Source organism: Eptesicus fuscus, chromosome 23, assembly GCF_027574615.1.
Source record: "Eptesicus fuscus isolate TK198812 chromosome 23, DD_ASM_mEF_20220401, whole genome shotgun sequence".
In the NCBI taxonomy this organism is placed as follows: domain Eukaryota; kingdom Metazoa; phylum Chordata; class Mammalia; order Chiroptera; family Vespertilionidae; genus Eptesicus; species Eptesicus fuscus.
The window spans coordinates 24,301,741-24,320,097 of NC_072495.1; the positions used below are offsets into that span (position 1 = coordinate 24,301,741).

An 18,357-nucleotide genomic window follows, 5' to 3' on the forward strand; every position below is an offset into this window, starting at 1 on the left:
AAGAGCTCTACCAGGGAAGGAGCCTCTAGTACCTTCAGCTTCCATAGTGGGGGTCAGGCAGGCACTTAGCTTTACCATCTCCCTCGTCCCCTACCCCACGATTCCATGGGGTAGGGGGACCCTCCAAAAAAGTAAGAGTTGGACAAGTCGCCTTACATAGGGCCTCTTTGGTCATTACTGGGTCAACAGGACACACTCACAGGCCTTATCTGCATTTCTAGACAGAAAAGAATGAACTGCTATGCCTTAGTCTTCTCGAGCCCCTATAGTAGTCAGCAAACTCATTAGTCAACAGAGCCAAATATCAACAGTACAACGATTGAAATTTCTTTTGAGAGCCAAATTTTTTAAACTTAAACTTCTTCTAACAGCCAAAACCGGTTTGGCTCAGTGGATAGAGCCTCAGCCTGCGGACTGAAGGGTCCCAGGTTCGATTCCGGTCAAGGGCATGTACCTTGGTTATGGGCACATTGCAGGAGGCAGCTGATCGATGTTTCTCTCTCACCGATGTTTCTGACTCTCTATCTCTCTCCCTTCCTCTCTGTAAAAAATCAATAAAATACATTAAAAAAAAACTTCTTCTAACGCCACTTCTTCAAAATAGACTCGCCCAGGCCGTGATATTTTGTGGAAGAGCCACACTCAAGGGGCCAAAGAGCCGCATGTGGCTCACGAGCCGAAGTTTGCCGACCACTGCCCTATACTATGCATGTCTGCTGCAGAAATATTAATGCTTGGTTACAGGACTCTGTTGGGCATTACACATAGTAAAGTTGATGTGCCATGTCCCCTTCCTAAAATCAGGAAAATATTGAATTTTACAAATTATCTGTCCCCAAGGTTTCAGGGACTGTGGCCCTCTATGTTTATTTGTTGTTAATCCCCACCTGAGGATATTTTTCCCATTGCTTTACTGAGAGTGGGAGGGAGGGGGGGAAAGGGGGAAGATAGAGAGAGAAACATTGATGTGAGAGAGACACATCAACTGGTTGCCTCTGACGCTTAAACACTGAACACACCAACCAGGGCCTTCTTTTTTTATTGTGGTAAAATACACATAACATTTAACGTCTTAGCCATTTTTTAAGTACACAGCTGAGTGGGATTAAGTATTCACATTGTTGTACAATCATTACAACCATCCATCTCCAGAACTCTTTTCATCTTGCAAAATGGAAACTCTATAATCCATTAAACAATAACTCCCCGCTCCTCAGTGCCCTTCCCCCAGCTCCCGGCAACTACTATTCTAATTTCTATCTCTGAGAGTCTGACTCCTCTAGGTACCTCATCTAAGTGGAATCATACACTATTTGGCTTATTTCCCTGAGCATAACTGTGGACCTGCATCTTTATTATAGAGGGTGAGGATGAGAATTTAAAATAGGCCCGTGGAATAATAAAAATAAAATAAAATAAAATAGGCCCATGGAAAAATAAAAATAAAATAAAATAGGCCCGTGGTATTTGCACCTGGCTACCTACTGCCTCCGGAGGACTGTGGCAGCCAGTCACTCTCTACACACTCCACCCCGACCTCACAATGCCCCTCTCCCTGCAACTGTCTGAAGATCCTTCAGAATTTGCATGCCTCTCACCTAGGCTGAGACCAAGGACGTTTCCTGAGAAACCTGGCTGGTGACAGCCACGGTAGAGTTCCAGATAAGAAGCACATGATTTCAAAAACGCACACAAAAAGGCCTGCACCTAAAGGAGCTGGTCATCAAGCCGAAGCACACTGCCCGGGCTCCATTAGGCCTCTAACTGTGTACGGATGCCTCTGGAAAGGCAGCTGTCCCCATAATTAAAGCACAAAGTCTAAAAACAAACAAACAAACAAACATAAAGAAAAGAGCAGCAGGGTTCAAGAAGGGACTTGTCTCTCCCATTCGGCCAGTGTTCAGGAGACAGCAGCACAGACTGCCAGGCGCTTTGTGGTGCCAGCGTCGTCCGGCTCCCCTTCTCGGAGCCGCTTTCGACTCGTAGAAGGCTGGAAAGAGAGGAAAAGGGAGAAACGTTCAAAGAAGACCACCGGCTTTTTAAAGATGATCCGTTTCCCACTCTGCTCCCTGTACATTGGGAGACTTTCACGCGAAACGTCTAGCACCAACCATGACTGGTTTTCCTCACTGACATCCGAGTCCCCATCACATTCCACCGGACTCAGACATGCTCATCAAAATGACAGTTCTCTCCCTGTGACTTCCCAATCATTCAATGATTTATATTCATGTATATTTTAAATGTATTTTTATTGATTGCAGAGAGGAAGGGAAAGGGGGAGAGAGAAAGAAACATTAATGATGAGAAAGAATCATTGATCGGCTGCTCCTGCACGCCCCCTACTCGGGATGGAGCCCACAACCCCGGCATGTGCCCTGACCAGGAATCAAACTGGTACCTCCTGGTACATGGGTCCATGCTCAATCCATAAGCCACGATGGCTGGGCTCAATGATATATATTGACAGTAAGCAGCATTCACAGCCTCCTCTTGGTCATCTTCTCCTAAATCATGAAATTTAAAGAGATGACGATGCCTTTCACTGGGAGCCCCAAATCTTGCTCTTTTGTGGAAAGACAAGTCTTTTTTTGTGTCTTTGTTTTCCAGTTTATAGAATTGCAAGGAGAGAGTGGGAAGAGGAGTGCTATCAGTCACCAAAAGAAGGTGGGGCAGGAATGAACAGGTATTACCTTATACTTACAAAGAACAATGGAGGAATAAAATTATAACCCATCACTCACCCACATTTTTAAATTTTCAACTAATTTCTATTTGCGCCTCAAGCAGAGTCTTTTCATCTTGCCTTGCAGGAGACTTCTCCAATGACAGTCCCTAGCTGTGTTTCTCTAGTGCATTAAGCATACTGCTCATTATTAAATCTTCTAAGGGTGCTGGAGTAGATCAAGCTGAAACAAAGTATCTACTACATCATTCCTGTGTGTGTGTGTGTGTGTGTGTGTGTGTGTGTGTGTGTGTGTAAAGCAATTTTTATTAGACTATTCAAACTCATCATCCTTGCTCACTGGCTCTTTAAACGTAGCCTGCATTTAACGACCATCATCTGGAATACCTGGGCGGGGAACTGGGGTAGAGCCGTTGACTTATTTTCTTCAAAAAGCAAATTTTGAAATTTTGTCTTCATGTCCTCATCCTGTAAAGAAATGGAAAACATAAGCAGCCTGTGTTTGAGGGACAGCTCCTCGGAGGATGGGGCCAGGAAGCCCCTGGAAACCGAGAAGTGGGCAGACGCCGGGTCTACCGGTTGAGTGGCATGCGCTTGCTGAAGCTCTGGGCGGGAGAGGACCGCGTGCCTTCCCCGAGTAGTCTAATCAGCAGGCAGCACTCAATCAGCACCGGCTGAATCAAAACCACATGCTCAAGAGCTCTTGGCGGGTCAGAGAGAACCACAGACCTAAGCAGTCAAAAGACTTTCAGAACCAGCATCCCAGGTCCTGGCTGCGCTGGCAAGCAGGAGGCCAGAGGCTGGGGCTGACTCCGTGCAGCTGCTCAGTCTTTAACAGGAGGTCGCCCCCCACCCCCCCACCCCGCTCCCTGCCAACATGCGGCCAGTTCCTGGGGCCATCCTCACAAAGCCACCCAGCACCCTCGGGAAATCCACCCGACAAGTGCTGTACCAATCGCCAGAAGGACTTCAAGCCCACAATATCCGGAGCGTGGGTCCAATGAGAAAGGAAAACCCTAGCTGGTGTGGCTCAGTGGCTAGAGGGTCAACCTATGAACCAGGTGGTCACGGTTCGATTCCCGGTCAGGGCACATGCCCGGGTTGCGGGCTCAGTCCCCAGTGTGGGGCATGCGGGAGGCAGCTGATCAATGATTCTCTCTCATCAATGATGTTTCTATCTCTCTCTCTCTCTCTCCCCCCATCCCTTCCTCTCTGAAATCAATTTTATATATATATATATATATATATGTAAAAATAAAATTTAAAAAAACAAAAACTAAATGCATGAAGAAATGAAACCAGACTAGAATGTTCCTCAGATGGCAGCTCTTCAGTGCAGCCAAACAGAGCTGACCTCAAGCCTGCTTAAGCCTGTTATTTAAAACAAGTCATCCATTAGCAATAATATGTAAAAGGAGCTCTTTACCTTCACATAGCACAGGCAGTAATGTGCATCTGTAAGTGCCCTTTCTCTGAGATGTCCACATCTATTCAAAAATACAAACTGTAGCCCTAACCGGTGTGGCTCAGTGGATAGAGCATCGGCCTGCAGATTCAAGGGTCCCAGGTTCGATCCCGGTCAAGGGCACGTACCTTGGTTGGGGGCACATCCCCAGGAAGGGGTGTGCAGGAGGCAGCTGATCGATGTTTCTCTCTCATCGATATTTCTAACTCTCTATCCCTCTCGGTAAAATATCAATAAAATATATATATTTTTTTAAATACAAACTGTAAGGTGCCTCGGAGGCAAGCAGGAAGGAATCCTCTATTTCAGGAAGTGAGGCAAAAAGTGGATCTAAGGGGTGCTCCCCAAACTGGATCCTCTGCTGATGACAAAACAGAACAAAACTCCTATTCCCAGTGCTCAGTCCAGTGCCAGACCCACCAGACCACTTGGCTTCTTCAAGAACACTGCATTTTCCCAACATAAAACCTAAACTGTCACTAGCAGGTGTGAGCACTCTGCATCCTTGTCCTCATTCAATGTTCACTCCACCTTTTGCTGCCAAAACAAAAGGCAGACAAAAGAGGATTCAAGTGAGACCCCTGTGGTCAGGTTGAACTTCGCCTTTGCCTTGGCTGTTAATAGCGGTTTTCTTTCGCGGCAAAAAAGTACAGGAAAAATAGGCTGTTCTTGTTCATAAATCCCAGGGAGATGCAAACCCTGTTCCCGGGCCTAACTAAGCAGCTCCATATTTTTTTTTTTTAAGACTTAACACAGCTCCTCTACGTCCACATCTAGCCCCCAAGCGTTTCCCTATTAGGGCACATGAAAAGAGCCATGTTTTTCTTTCTCATCAAAATTAAATCCCACATGCAAAGGCACCCTTTGTTTCCAAACTCCTTTTCTCCAGGGCCCCTGAGGTTTCAGATCTGTGTGGTCTATTAAGTGCTAAATCATCTGACAGGTTTCTGGCTGGGCGGGGGGACGGGGGGGGGGGGGGTGAGGAGCCTGCTGTTGCTAGGTCAACATCCCAAACACATATATCTACTTTTTAAAAATTTCTTTTAAGGATGGGTTGCTCTCAACCTGAGCTGACCGGAGCCAAACTGTTAGGCGGGGAGGGTTAGGAGAGGAAGAGAATGGGGGCGGTCTTCCCAGAATCCCAGAAGCACGGTGCCGAGATGGGTGGTTCAGTCTCCACCCCACAGGGAACAGAGAGACCAAAGGCAAGTTCCTAGAAAGGGGGGTGGCTGTGCTGCATGGAACTGCACTTGACAGAAGACCTGACATCCATCAGAAGACCTGCCCCAGGCTGCAGCTGATGCCTAACCCAAAGATGACCCCAGCAGAGCCACAGAGGGCTTCCAACTCCTACAGCTGGGATGAGCTCAGCGCGTAATCCCACGGCAGCTGGACGCCCAGCAGGGACGCAGAGGTAATGCACACTTGGAAGGCGCAGGTGACAGACAGTCTGCACGAAAGGCATGCTTCCTCTCCACGAACAAGTGGGGTCCTTTCCATCCAATCACTTGGGCTGAAGAAATGGTTAGATTCTCCCCCCAGGGAAGCGGCCCTTCCCCTCCAACACCTGCTCCCGTGATTTAAAGTGGAAGAGGCTGGAATGCAGCCCATCCCACCTGTTTGGGGTAGAGCGTTTGAGGGAAGAGGGGAGCACAGCTGGGGATGAGATTCCGAGTTAGAACAACTCCTCCAAGGCACACGGCCAAACCGTGGGCCCCGGGGAAGCCAAGTGGAACCAAGACCGGCCATAAAGTGAGCTTGTCCATCCAAGAGCCACGAATCAAGTTTAAAAAGATTGCACCCAGCCCTAACCCGTTTGGCTCAGTGAATAGAGCGTCGGCCTGTGGACTGAAGGGTCCCAGGTTCGATTCCGGTCAAGGGCATGTACCTTGGTTGCAAGCACATCCCCAGTAGGGGATATGCAGGAGGCAGTTGATCGATGTTTCTAACACTCTATCCCTCTCCCTTCCTCTCTGTAAAAAAAATCATTAAAATATATTTTTAAAATAAAATAAAAATAAAAAGAATGCACCCAGACACCACGCAAAGACACACCCACATACCTACATACCCCACACACCTAAAGCTTCATCTACAACAGCTGCAGGAAACAGACCCAAAAAGCCAACGCTGTGTTTCCATCCTCTTCCTCATCTCTCAGGCACAGTTCAGGGCTGCCCAGGTATTTTATGCTACGAGGCGGCATCGCCCATACCCACCTGAAGCCACGGGTGTTTCAAAGCTTCTTCTGTCGTAAAACGTGCCTTTGGATCCACTACCAACAACTTCTTGATGAGGTCCAGAGCTAAAGCAATAAGCCCCAGTGAGAAAGGTAAATGCATTGAATCAGCAAAATTCACAGCATGCCAGAATCACAGGCCAACATCCAGAAAGACGAGAGAGGGGCTGAGGTCATCGAGGAGTCAGCAGGTAATGGTGGGCAGGGCCCCCTAACCCTCCCTCACTCTCTGTATTCATCAGAGTGCTCTGAGAACAGCAGGAATGACCATGGCTCCCTGCTCAGGCATCACCACCCCTTACCTCTCTGCTCCTTCTCTCATGGCTGGATTCAAGTTCAAACGAATTAAAGCTGAACTTACGCCCAGTTCTAAGGCACCCAGGATGCAAGCCCACGCTCCCTGAGACCCACAGATTGATGGTGAGCGTTCCTCAGGCAGCGCGAGGCTCCTGAAACTGCGAGAGGCTTGGCAGGCAGGAACCTGGATGGCCAGCAACAAGTGGAGGCCGGCTTGTGTTTTGCAACAATATTATTCCTTAGACACTGACATTTAACACAATCAACTCTGTTACAGTTATTTGTCATTTAGTTTTACTTTTCTGCTTTTTTCTTTTGAGTATTACAAAGTTGCACGGTGAAATTCTTAAAACACAAAGTAACTAGTTATACTTACTCTTACATGCTTATTTACTCAAAGGAAACCCTGTAACTAAAAAGTTACTTGTTGCCCTGGCCGGTGTTGCTCCGTGGATAGAGCGTCGGCTTGTGGACTGAAGGGTCCCAAGTTCGATTCCAGTTAAGGGCATGTACCTCGGTTGCGGGCACATCCCCAGTAGGAGGTGTGCAGGAGGCAGCTGATGGATGTTTTTCTCTCATCGATGTTTCTAACTCTCTATGCCTCTCCCTACCTCTCTGTAAAAAAAAAAAAATCAATAAAATAAATTTAAAAAATAATAATAAATAAATAAATCCACTGTCATCTTAAAAAAACAAATAAAAAGTTACTTATTTTGCACACTTAAATCGGTACACAGCACTTGTGTATGTTGTACTTAACCCTTACAAAAACCCTTTAAGGTACGGGTTGATTGTGACCCCTTTACAAAAAATAAAATAAAATGGAGCCCTAGTCGGCTTGGCTCAGTGGATAGAGTGTCAGCCTGTGGACTAAAGGGTCCCAGGGTTCGATTCCAGCCAAGGGCACATGCCTGGGTTTCGGGCTCGATCCCCAGTGGGGGGCATGCAGGAGGCGGCCGACCAATGATTCTCTCACATCACTGATGTTTCTCTCTCTCTCTCCTTCTCCCTTCCTCTCTGAAATCAATAAAGAAATATTTTAGAGAAAAAAAAATGGAGACTCAGAGAGTTGAAGCCACTTGCCTAAGGTCACACAGCTAGAAAGAGCAGACCCAGGCAGGACTTGAGTCTAGAGCTGCCTGGCTCTGGAGCCTGCGCTCCTCATACCTCCTGTTGCCTCTCAAATGGTGCAAAACAACAGGAAGTAAGAGCAGAATGGACAGCAGAGGAAAACATAATGGAATTCGAAAAGAAACTCTCCCACCACAGCACACACACATGTAAGCAAACCTTCGACTCTTAACCCATCCGTGTCCATACCCTGCTCGGAGACCTCTGCCCAGACTTCAGGAATGAAGTTGTATTTTCCGCTGGTGATCTGGTCCTTCAGGGACACTTGAGTCTTATGCTCAGAGAAAGGTGGATACCCACTAAGGCTTCGTAGTGGTAGGGAGAGAAAGGAAAAGAAATCAAGTGGTATTCTCAGTGGCATTCGGATAGACTTCTTTCTTTTCCCCCCAGCATAATGAAAAATTCGATTGTTCTATAAATCAATGGTTAAATTAAAATTTAAAAAAAAGTAACCTAAATTAAACACAAGCCCCTCTACCTGGACATGTTTCTGATTTCACCTAATGAACTCCAACCAGACTCTGAAGCCATGGTTTCTTACCAAATAAAAAGAATAACTCCTAAACTCCAGCAGTCTACAGCACGGTTATATCCGGCAGTCCCAAGGGAATTGAGAACCTCAGGAGCCAAGTACGTAGGGGTACCGCATAAGGTTTTCATGAGAGAGGTCTCCCCCAATATCTTGGACTGCCCAAAATCAGTGATCTAAAAATCAAAGACAAAAGGGAATCAGTTTTAATGAGAGCATAAAATAAAAAGATTAATATAGTCTGCCAGTCCCCAAAGACAGGCAGGTTAGATCAGTTTCCACCCTACAGTTCATGTCTGCTGTTAATCTGGAATCTACAAATTCGTGTCTAATTGAAGGCAATTCTGAGCTTTTTCAAGTTATTTAATTTTGCTTATATTAAAATTCCTGAGCCAAGAAATCTCCAAGGCCCAGGCTTTATGCCAACTTATCTGTGTTCTCTGTAACCTTACAAAGGGTTTACAGCTCCTATCACAGACCTCCAGGATCCTGATTAGTTATGCATGGTTCCTCTTAGACCCCGGTTTCTCAGCCTTGGCTGCGCACTCACATATCTGAGAACTTGGGGGGGGGGAATGTATCTCTGGGTGCCACCTTTACAAACCCACAGGAGCAGCCTGGATGACATGATTGTACTTATTCATTCATTCATTCCTTTATTCATTCATTCTAATCACTAAGAGATTCCAAAGCTAAGCCAGGTTTGAGCAGCACTGCCTCCGATAGAGGGAAGGAGGAGATGGGATGCATGTAATTTACCCTCCATTTAGGTAACTCTCCCTCCCTCTGAACATAAAAGTGGCTTGTACACAGTGGAGCTCAACAAATGCTCATTAGAATCTGGATTAAAGCAATAAATACCACCCTCGCCGGCTTGGCTCAGTGGATAGAGCGTCAGACTGCAGACTGAAGGGTCCCAGGTTTGATTCCTGCCAAGGGCACATGCCTGGGTTGCAGGCTTGATCCCCACTAGGGGGTGTGCAGGAGGCAGCCAATCAATGATTCTCTCTCATCATTGATGTTTCTTTCTCTCTCTCCTTCTCCCTTCCTCTCTGAAATCAATAAAGAAATATATATATTTATTTTAATTTTAAAAAACCACAATAAATACCACCTGATCTGTAAAAATAATTGCCAAAAGTGGAAAGATAAAATTCTCAACATTTTTATGCTCATACTTTTTACCTGATGAACCTAACAGTTTCTGAACAGAAATCTACTGGAATGGCCACATACAGAACATACATTTCTTACCTTTATCAGACAGTCCTCTTTTTGAGATGAGAGTAGAACATTCTCTGGCTTTAAATCCCGATGTATAATACCATTTTCATGAAGGTACTACACAGAAAGGGAGGCATGTGCTTAATTTAAGGAGTATGCATGTGAGTAGAGACACACACACACAGCACGTACGTCTTACATCGGGGTGAAACGGTAAGCCACGTTACTCACAAATATATTTCCCCAAATCACAGAAAAACTCCTGGGTAAAGGGGTGAGGGTTTACAAATTTGTTTTCAAGAAAGTCTTTAAAAAGTTCAGAAATGAAAAAGGCAACTTAGGACAGCAGGTGGGCATTTTACTTCACTTTTCAAGGTAATAACCCTTCAGGTTGGCAGAGACGTGAGGTGTCAATTTCAAAAAGAAAAATATAAATGGGTGACATAAAATATTTTGAAGACCATATTATACAATAAACCATAAAAGTCCCACCAAGATGATACATTTGGTTATTCCAACCCTGAGAATAATATCCTTCAAGGGAATCTGTGAAGTGCATACTGTAAGTTTGTTTAAATACCCAAAGTTAACAAATTCGCCGAAGTGAGCAATTCCTTCGTCTTCGAAAACGCTATGCTCGGAAATACAGATGCTCCTTGACTTACGATGGGGTGACATCCTGATAAACCCATAAGCTGAAAATATCTCAAGTCGAAATGCATTTAATGAACATAACCTACCGAACAGCGAGCCTAGCCTAGCTACCTTAAATGTGCTCCGTTGGGCAAAGTCATCTCAACACCGCCTTTCCTGCACAGAGTGGGTCTGCAAGGGAAGAGACCTTGGCCGAGAAGCGCCACGACCAAATTTGGTTTGAGAAAGGGTGTCCCTCCAAGCAGGCAGAATGCCACCAGCTGTCCCTCCACGCAGTCTTCCGTGGAGTGAGGAGAAGGCAGCCCGCTGGCCTGGCGCTGCAGGGAACATGCTGGCTATGAAGGGAACGCCTAGCACCAGCCACGGGGAGCGACCAGGACATCACAATCACCCCAACTTGCCGGCCTTGTCCTCATACCTGCGCCGCCCCCACCAAGAGGTAAGGGGGGCCGGGCTGTGGTGACAGTGGATTGAGCATCGTCCCATGGACCAAGAGGACTCGGGTACGATTCCCAGTCAGGGCAAATGCCCTGAGTTGTGGGCTGATCCCCAGTAAGGGAGGGGAGAGGGGGCGGCGGCGGGATGCAGGAGGCAGCCAATCAATGAGTCTCTCTCATCATTGATGTTTCTCTCTCTCCCTTCCTCTCTGAAATCAATATGTTTTTTTTTGGTGTGTTTTTTATTTTTATTTTTTTTCTTTATTGACTTCAGAGAGGAAGGGAGAAGGAGAGAGAGATAGAAACATCAATGATGAGAGGGAATCATTGATTGGCTGCCTCCTGCCTTCCGCCTCCCACTGGGGATTGAGCCCACAACCCAGGCATGTGCCCCTGGCTGGAATGGAACCTGGGACCCTTCAGTCCGCAGGCTGACGCTCTATCCATTGAGCCAAGCCGGCTAGAGCTTTTGGTGTGTTTTTTTAGAGAGAGATAAGGGGAGATTCTACAAGGATCAGGCAGAAGTAGCGATCGATGCCCCGCCACAAAAACCTCCAAGCTAAAGAGAAGACACGGGGACCACGTGTTTATTTCTTTAACTGCCTTTCTTCCTCTCTCTTAAGCTTCACAGCAAGCGCTTTCTCATCTGAGTCAAAGGGGGAGATGTTTTTGCCAAGAACCGAACAAACAACACACACACACACACACACACACACACACACACACACACACACACACTCTGTTCCCCAGGTTTTCCTCCACGCTCCCTCACTTTCTGACGCACCCAGAGAGTAATTCGCCGGCCAGAAAGTAGGCGGTCATAAGCACCGCGGGCTCCTTACCTGCACAGCCAGCAGCATCTGGTAAAAATACAGTTTGCACGTCGCTTCTTTCAGGCGTCTGTTGCCTACCACCCTGTCAAACAGCTCGCCCCCTTCCATCCTGAAACACACGGGCACAGCAGGGCGTTCACGCCTGGAGGGAAACTCACTTGGGTGGACGACAATGACACAAACAGAACAAGCTCCTGAAGACAAGCAAAGGGTTGCCATTTTTATTCACCCGTGACTCCCGTTGTCAAGGCAATGAGGTAATAAGCTTCCTCCACAAGGAAGATGTCCCCAGTGGATACTAGGAAACAAGGAAAGATGGGAGGAGGGTGCAGTGGGCAGTGCAGACACTTGGAGGGCTTTAAAAAATCTGACTCCTTGCTCTAACCGGTTTGGCTCAGTGGATAGAGCGTCGGCCTGCGGATTCAAGGGTCCCAGGTTCGATTCCGGTCAAGGGCATGTACCTTGGTTGGGGCCACATACCCAGTGGGGAGTGTGCAGGAGGCGGCTGATCGATGTTTCTCTCTCATCGATGTTTCTAACTCTCTCTCCCTCTCCCTTCCGTCTCTGTAAAAAATCAATAAAATATGTTTTAAAAATAAAATAAAATATATATATTTTTTAAAAATCTGACTCCGTGGATCCGAGGCAGGGCCCGGGAGTTTGCGTTTTAATCACACTCCCAGTTAGACTCTGAGACTGGCATAGAGCAGCAAGCAGGAGGAGACGATCAGATCATCAGGGGACTAAAGCCCAACGCCACAACTTCCCAGCCGAGGTGCTTTGGGCAAATTCTGTAACCTCTCTGATCTTTTTTTTTTTTTTTTAATATACTTTATTGATTTTTACATAGAGGAAGGGAGAGGAATAGAGAGCCAGAAACATCGATGAGAGAGAAACATCCATCAGCTGCCTCTTGCACACCTCCTACTGGGGATGTGCCTGCAACCAAGGTACATGCCCTTGACCGGAATCGAACCTGGGACCCTTCAGTCCACAGGCCGACGCTCTATCCACCGAGCAAAACCGGTCAAGGCATAACCTCTCTGATCTTGTTTCTGCCTCTTAAAAACAGAGAGAAGAGGCCGGCTGGTGTGGCTCAGTGGTTGAGTGCTGACCTATGAACCAGGAGGTCACGGTTTGATTCCCACTCAGGGCACATGCCCGGGTTGTGGGCTCCATCCCCAGTCAGGGGGTGTGCAGGAGGCGGCCGACCAATGGTTCTCTCTCATCAAATGGGGTGTCATGATCACCCCATTTAACACGAGGAGAATGACTGTGAGAGGTCTAACAGTGGGCAGTCAGCTCGTCACGTGCAGAGTGGGACTCAGACACCGGCCTCAGATCCGGGGCCTGGGCCCTCGCAGCCAGCTGCCTTTGGAAACACGGAGGGGTTGCGGATACGGTAGGAAACCCCTCGAGCACTATGTGGGCCCCACCCCACCACACGCATCTGTCCCGGGTCCCCAGGACGAGAAATGCAGGCCAGCATTCGCCTTTCAATAAGCATTGAAATGGAAACAGATCAAGAAGCTTACTACTTACAATTCCAAAACAATATAAAAATCTTCGGCATCAAAAAAGTCTTTAATCTTGATGATACAAGGCTAAAGAGGGAGAAGAGGGAACGTAGTGAGAAGCTCCCAAGAGGAAAAACCACGAGAGCAGGACTCCCAGCAATATTGTAAGTTTGTCTAAATACCCAAAGTTAACAAATTCGTCGAAGTGAGGGATTACTTAGTCTCGAAAACGCTATGCTCTGAAATACAGATGCTCCTTGACTTACGATGGGGTTACATCCTGATAAACCCATAAGCTGAAAATATCTTAAGTCGAAATGCATTTAATGAACATAACCTACCGAACACCGAGCCTAGAGAGTCAGGGAGGCCAAGACCAGGCATTGGGCCCCGTCCTGGGACACTTTGAAGCTCACGCAGGGGAGAGGGCAGAACAGAATGAATCTGGCTCCTCAGTGAGGACGTACAAGGAACTCGCCACGCCAACAAGTTAGCAAGGGACTGGTTCACGTTTCACATAAGGATGGCACCGAGGAAAGCAGGCCGGTCTCCTCCCAGTTCCCTCCTCATTGCACAGATTGTTGTATCGTGAACACAGGATGCTTTAACAAGCCAATTCATTAGGAGTCTGGATTCACGCCAGCGGGCCCAGAGGGAGCTGACTCCCAAGTTTCTGAGCAAAAACATGGAGGAGGCGTTCCCTATTTATATGCTTCCAGTTCTTTGTCTCCCAAATATGGGGGTTCCGGACCTTCTGCAGACTTTACAAAGAGCTTTGTGTAAGTTATTTTTGCAGACAGCTTATAACCTTGAGTACATAACTAACAGGGAGTAGTATCAGCCCCTTACGTCAGATGGCTAGCCTGCAAGGTCAGACAGCTAACCTTATTTTCCCTATTATTCATTTAGGCTAAAAAGTAACGTTAATTTACAGAATAAGAGACTATTCTGTATGTCTAAAAAATAACAGAGTTGACTACATAGAACGAGGGATCATTTAAAAACAGCAGAGGATTTTAAACAGTCATTTTACAAAATAGAGATTATTATGCTTCAAGATACGCAAGGACATCTCATAACCGGGAGGAGCCTGACAAGGAGCATGAATGGAAAGCAGGTCAGGTGGGCGCCCACCATGTTGCCAGACGGCGGGCTATTCAGCTCTGCACAAATGGAACCACAGGGGAATGTTACAAGATCCTCCCATTTTCAAGGAGATATGAAAGTTAAGAGATTTGCCCTAGCCAGTTTGGCTCAGTGGACAGAGTGTCGGCCTGCAAACCAAAGGGTCCCGGGTTCGATTCCAGTCAAGAGCATGTATCTTGGTTGCAGGCTCCTGCCCAGCCCAGGCCCTGGTCAGGGCGTGTGCAGGAGGCAACCAATCGATGTGTTTCTCTCACATCGATGTTTCTCTCTGTCTTTCCCTCTCTCTCCCACTCTCCTTAAACATCAATGGGAAAATATCCTTGGTGAAGATTAAAAAATAAATAAAATGAAATGTAAGAGATTTACGGTGTCTTCTGTTCAAGAACTAAATCAGTATAAATATCATATAATTATTTAATCATGAAATCTTTACACAGTATTGTCCTTTCAAAAGTTCAGGGTAAAGCTCTTTCCAGCTAAATGACAACTAAACACAGATATGCGTGCACATGCACACACATGTACACACACAAGGAACTCACATTTCATGCTAGCTTTATTATATTGAAATGCTTTGCACTCCTCCCATATTTTAAGATAAATGATTTTAAGAATGGGCCATATTTCACAGAAGTACTTACATGATTTAATTTTTTCAAAATTTCGATTTCTGTTTCAACATTGAGAGCTGGATCCTTTAATAAATAAAATAACATTAGAGTTTATTATTATTAATAATAATAATAGCCAATATTTAGAAAATGTTTACAGTTAAACTTAGTGGAGTAACAGCTGCATGAGTTCCAAACCCATCTCTACTCATATAGAGAAATCAAGGCCTATAGATCAATCATTTAAACAAATCACTTAAAATCATTCTAGACTAGTTAAGTGCATGGCAAATAGGATGCATTCAATAAATGACCAGGCTTTATCCCAAGCTCTTTATTTAAAAGGATAATGTCACATAAGCCTCATAATCCCCAAGCGAACTGGTTTCCATAATTATCCCCATTTTACAGATGGAGCAACTGAGGCTCAGAGAAAGGAAGCCAATTGCTCCAGTTCCCACAGCCAAAAACAAGTATTTCCACTGTTCTCAAGCTTACCTGGTAAATTCTGCTTGTCTCATTAGCTGTGGAATTGTTTGCAGTCATAAAAATTATAAAACAACACCGCTGACAAAAAGGTTATTTTATTAAGCTATATGAAGAAACTATCAAGTCAAATATCTCATAATACAACAGACATAGGTTTCAATTTCAACTGCAGGCTGACATATTTATTGAGACTTTTAACTAGAGGAAGGTTCAGGATCCTGAAGTTGTTCCCCCTTACAACTCCGAAAGGATGAATCAAGTTACTCGACCTCATGGGCTACACCCTCCACCAGCGCAGAGGATATAGAATTACATATTTATGTAAAATGGACTTCAGCTAAGAAACCCAGATGTTTAATTTTAAAAGCCTGCCCCTTCCTGTAAGCCGTTAAACTCATTACTAAGTCAGGGTGTGCTCTGATGACAGAGAGGTCTAAAAGAGTTCACGATGATTTGAAAGATGAAATTAAGAACTAAAATTCTGCTGCAAGTCATTAAGAATCTGGTAGGTATTTTCTTCCACAAATGGGAAACAAATCCAGAATCACAGGGGAAAAGCTCTATAACAAAGTGAACACAGAAAGGAAATTCCTCTTGCTATGTGAGAATGGCATTGTGTGTCGGGGGGGGGGGGGGGGGAAGCGGGGGGGGGGGAGCGGGAGGGGGAGATTGATCTTTAAAGAATGTTAAAGTATAATAGCCAGAAACAGCTGGCCACAGAGGAAACGTGATTACAGATCACATTTTACATTACTTTGTGGAATCATGTGTTGAAAGACCAATACATTTGGCCATTTCACTCACGCAGTAAAAAGTGTATCCCACAAAACGAATGGCTACTATAGAGACTATGAAAATAATTTAATTAAGATTTTTTAAAAAATCTGTAAACACAAAAATACTCATTGCCACATTGACTGGGAAGAGCAGAGAATTAGAAATTATCTAAACGACCAGCCGGAGAAATGGTTGAAGACATTATGATGAAGTCGATGAAATAGAGACTTGACCATCAAAAAGGATCTATTAGGGGAAAGTTTATGCCTTAATGCTTGTATGGAAAAGCAGGATAGAAAATTGTATATACAATGTGATTTCAACCATCTAAAAACACGAATTCACATGAACAAAGACTAGAAAGGAAAAAGAAAACTGAAAACAGCTGTGGAGTTACAGTGGTGGGGATATGGCTGGATTTCACCCCCCCCCCCCTAATTTCCTTTCATTTATTGTAAAAACAGTCTTGTGACAACTTAGAAGGAGGGAAAAAAAAAATCAACTTCCTGCTAGTACGTTATGTGCAACCAACTATCTTTGGAACCAAATTATAAGTTTCTAGGGTAGTTGAGTACACTCAAAAATTTTCAATGTTCTTTCATGCAAATTCACATATCTGAGCAGTAAATTCTTCCTGGCATGGAACATGACCATTCCAAAACTATTCTGGGAAATTAAGAATGTTAAGGAACAGCTGAGTAGCCAAACACAGGTACTTACTTCTTTCTCAGAGCCAATAGCAAACTTCCTTTTGCTGATGATCTTTATGGCTACCTTCTTACATGTCTTCCTCTCAAAGGCTAGCTTCACCTCACCGCAGGCACCGCTACAAGGAAACACACAGAAAGTGATTGTCAGACTCTGGTTTTAATCAGGAGACCCACCACTCCCAAGTTGGCCTCAACTATTACAAGGTAAAGGCGGTCCAGTGCTAGCTTCCCAGCACATATGCTAAAAAATCGGAAAACGGAGAACGTTAGAATGGGCCCTGCACAAGGTCGCTCCCTCTTTCTCACACTCTTTCTTGTGCTCTTCTCTCTCTCTCTCTCTCTCTCTCTCTCTCTCTCTCTCTCTCTCTCTATCGCATGCGCACACACAGTCCATATACAATCTTTCCATTGTCCTATTTATCAAGAACAGGGTGAAACCTCACCAACCTAGCATGTCAAGGGCATAGGAAATGTGGACCATCCAACAACACCTGGTCAGCTCCAAATCCCACTTTTTTTGAGCAGAGACAGGCCTGTCGTACTGTCACTTCAGATGGTAAACATCTACTAAAGACACTAACAACAAATCGGAGAGAAATGACTTATCTCGGAGACCAAACAGCAAACAAAAAAAGACCCCGGCAAAAATGAGGGCCTGAGCAAGCTACAGCAGACAACAACTGCAAATTACTTTCATCGATGCATTTCTTGATTTTTGTCTTCTAAGAAAGTGCATAAGCAGTTGATGCCATGAACTGCACCCTAAATAAAATCACAATACCTAAGAAACCAGAAGTATTATAACCTGCTTGCAAAGATTGGCAATTAATTGGGACACTCTAATAGAGGAGAAAACGCTAACCTAGGATGCCACCCAGTACATAGTTAATTCCATACAGGCTCTGTTCGCCAAAGCTTGGGGTCAGCCCAAGGTCATGCCTCCATAAGTACCAATCATTCATTACCATATGAAGTAAACCATCATAACTATTATGGGTTTAGGGTGGTGTGAAGGGTTTTCCATAACATCTTTTTTATTGTATATTGTACATATACATACTAGAGGCCCGGTGCACAGCATTGGTGGGGTCCCTCAGCGTGGCCTGTGGGGATCGGCCAAAACTGGCTCTCTAACATCCCCTGAGGGGTCCTGGATTGCGAGAGGGCGCAGGCCAGGCCGAGGGACCCATCCGGTGCAAGATCGGAGCGAGGGAGGAATCGCAGGAGGGCTCCAGGGCGTGTCCGGTCCTTCTCGCCCAGTCCAGATGGGGGGCGGGGGGGTGGTAGGAAGACCCTCAGCAGCAAGCTAACCTACCGATCGAAGCATCTTCCCCCCTTGTGGTCAGTGCGCATCATAGCGACTGGTCGAACAAACAGATACTTAGCATATTTTATTATATAGGATCATAAAATTTACCGTTGTAATAATTTTAAAGTGTATTAATTCAGTGGCATTAAGTACATCTATAATGTACAACCATCACTCTTATCTATGGAAACCCATATGTACTAAGTTTTCACTCTCCCATTCTACCGTGCCCCTAACCCCTGGCAACCACGGATCTGCTTTTTGTCTATGAAGTTGCCTAATTCAGATATCTCATAAAAAATA

The 18,357-nt window shown here is 45.5% G+C and overlaps 1 protein-coding gene across 1 annotated transcript in view; it reads right to left on the minus strand.

Annotated features, from left to right (window-relative positions):
* Positions 1-1,413: 1,413 nt before the first annotated feature.
* The window catches only part of CHEK2 (checkpoint kinase 2), a 29,966-nt gene continuing 13,022 nt past the window's right edge, over positions 1,414-18,357 (minus strand). Inside the window, exons 6-15 of the mRNA XM_054712540.1 lie at positions 16,756-16,861; positions 14,800-14,853; positions 13,038-13,099; positions 11,505-11,604; positions 9,602-9,688; positions 8,360-8,523; positions 8,008-8,123; positions 6,371-6,456; positions 3,074-3,154; positions 1,414-1,990 (exon numbers count right to left, since the gene is read on the minus strand). Of these exons, the coding sequence (XP_054568515.1) occupies positions 1,901-1,990; positions 3,074-3,154; positions 6,371-6,456; positions 8,008-8,123; positions 8,360-8,523; positions 9,602-9,688; positions 11,505-11,604; positions 13,038-13,099; positions 14,800-14,853; positions 16,756-16,861 (946 nt within the window). The 3' untranslated portion in view covers positions 1,414-1,900. The remainder of the gene's footprint in view (positions 1,991-3,073; positions 3,155-6,370; positions 6,457-8,007; positions 8,124-8,359; positions 8,524-9,601; positions 9,689-11,504; positions 11,605-13,037; positions 13,100-14,799; positions 14,854-16,755; positions 16,862-18,357) is intronic.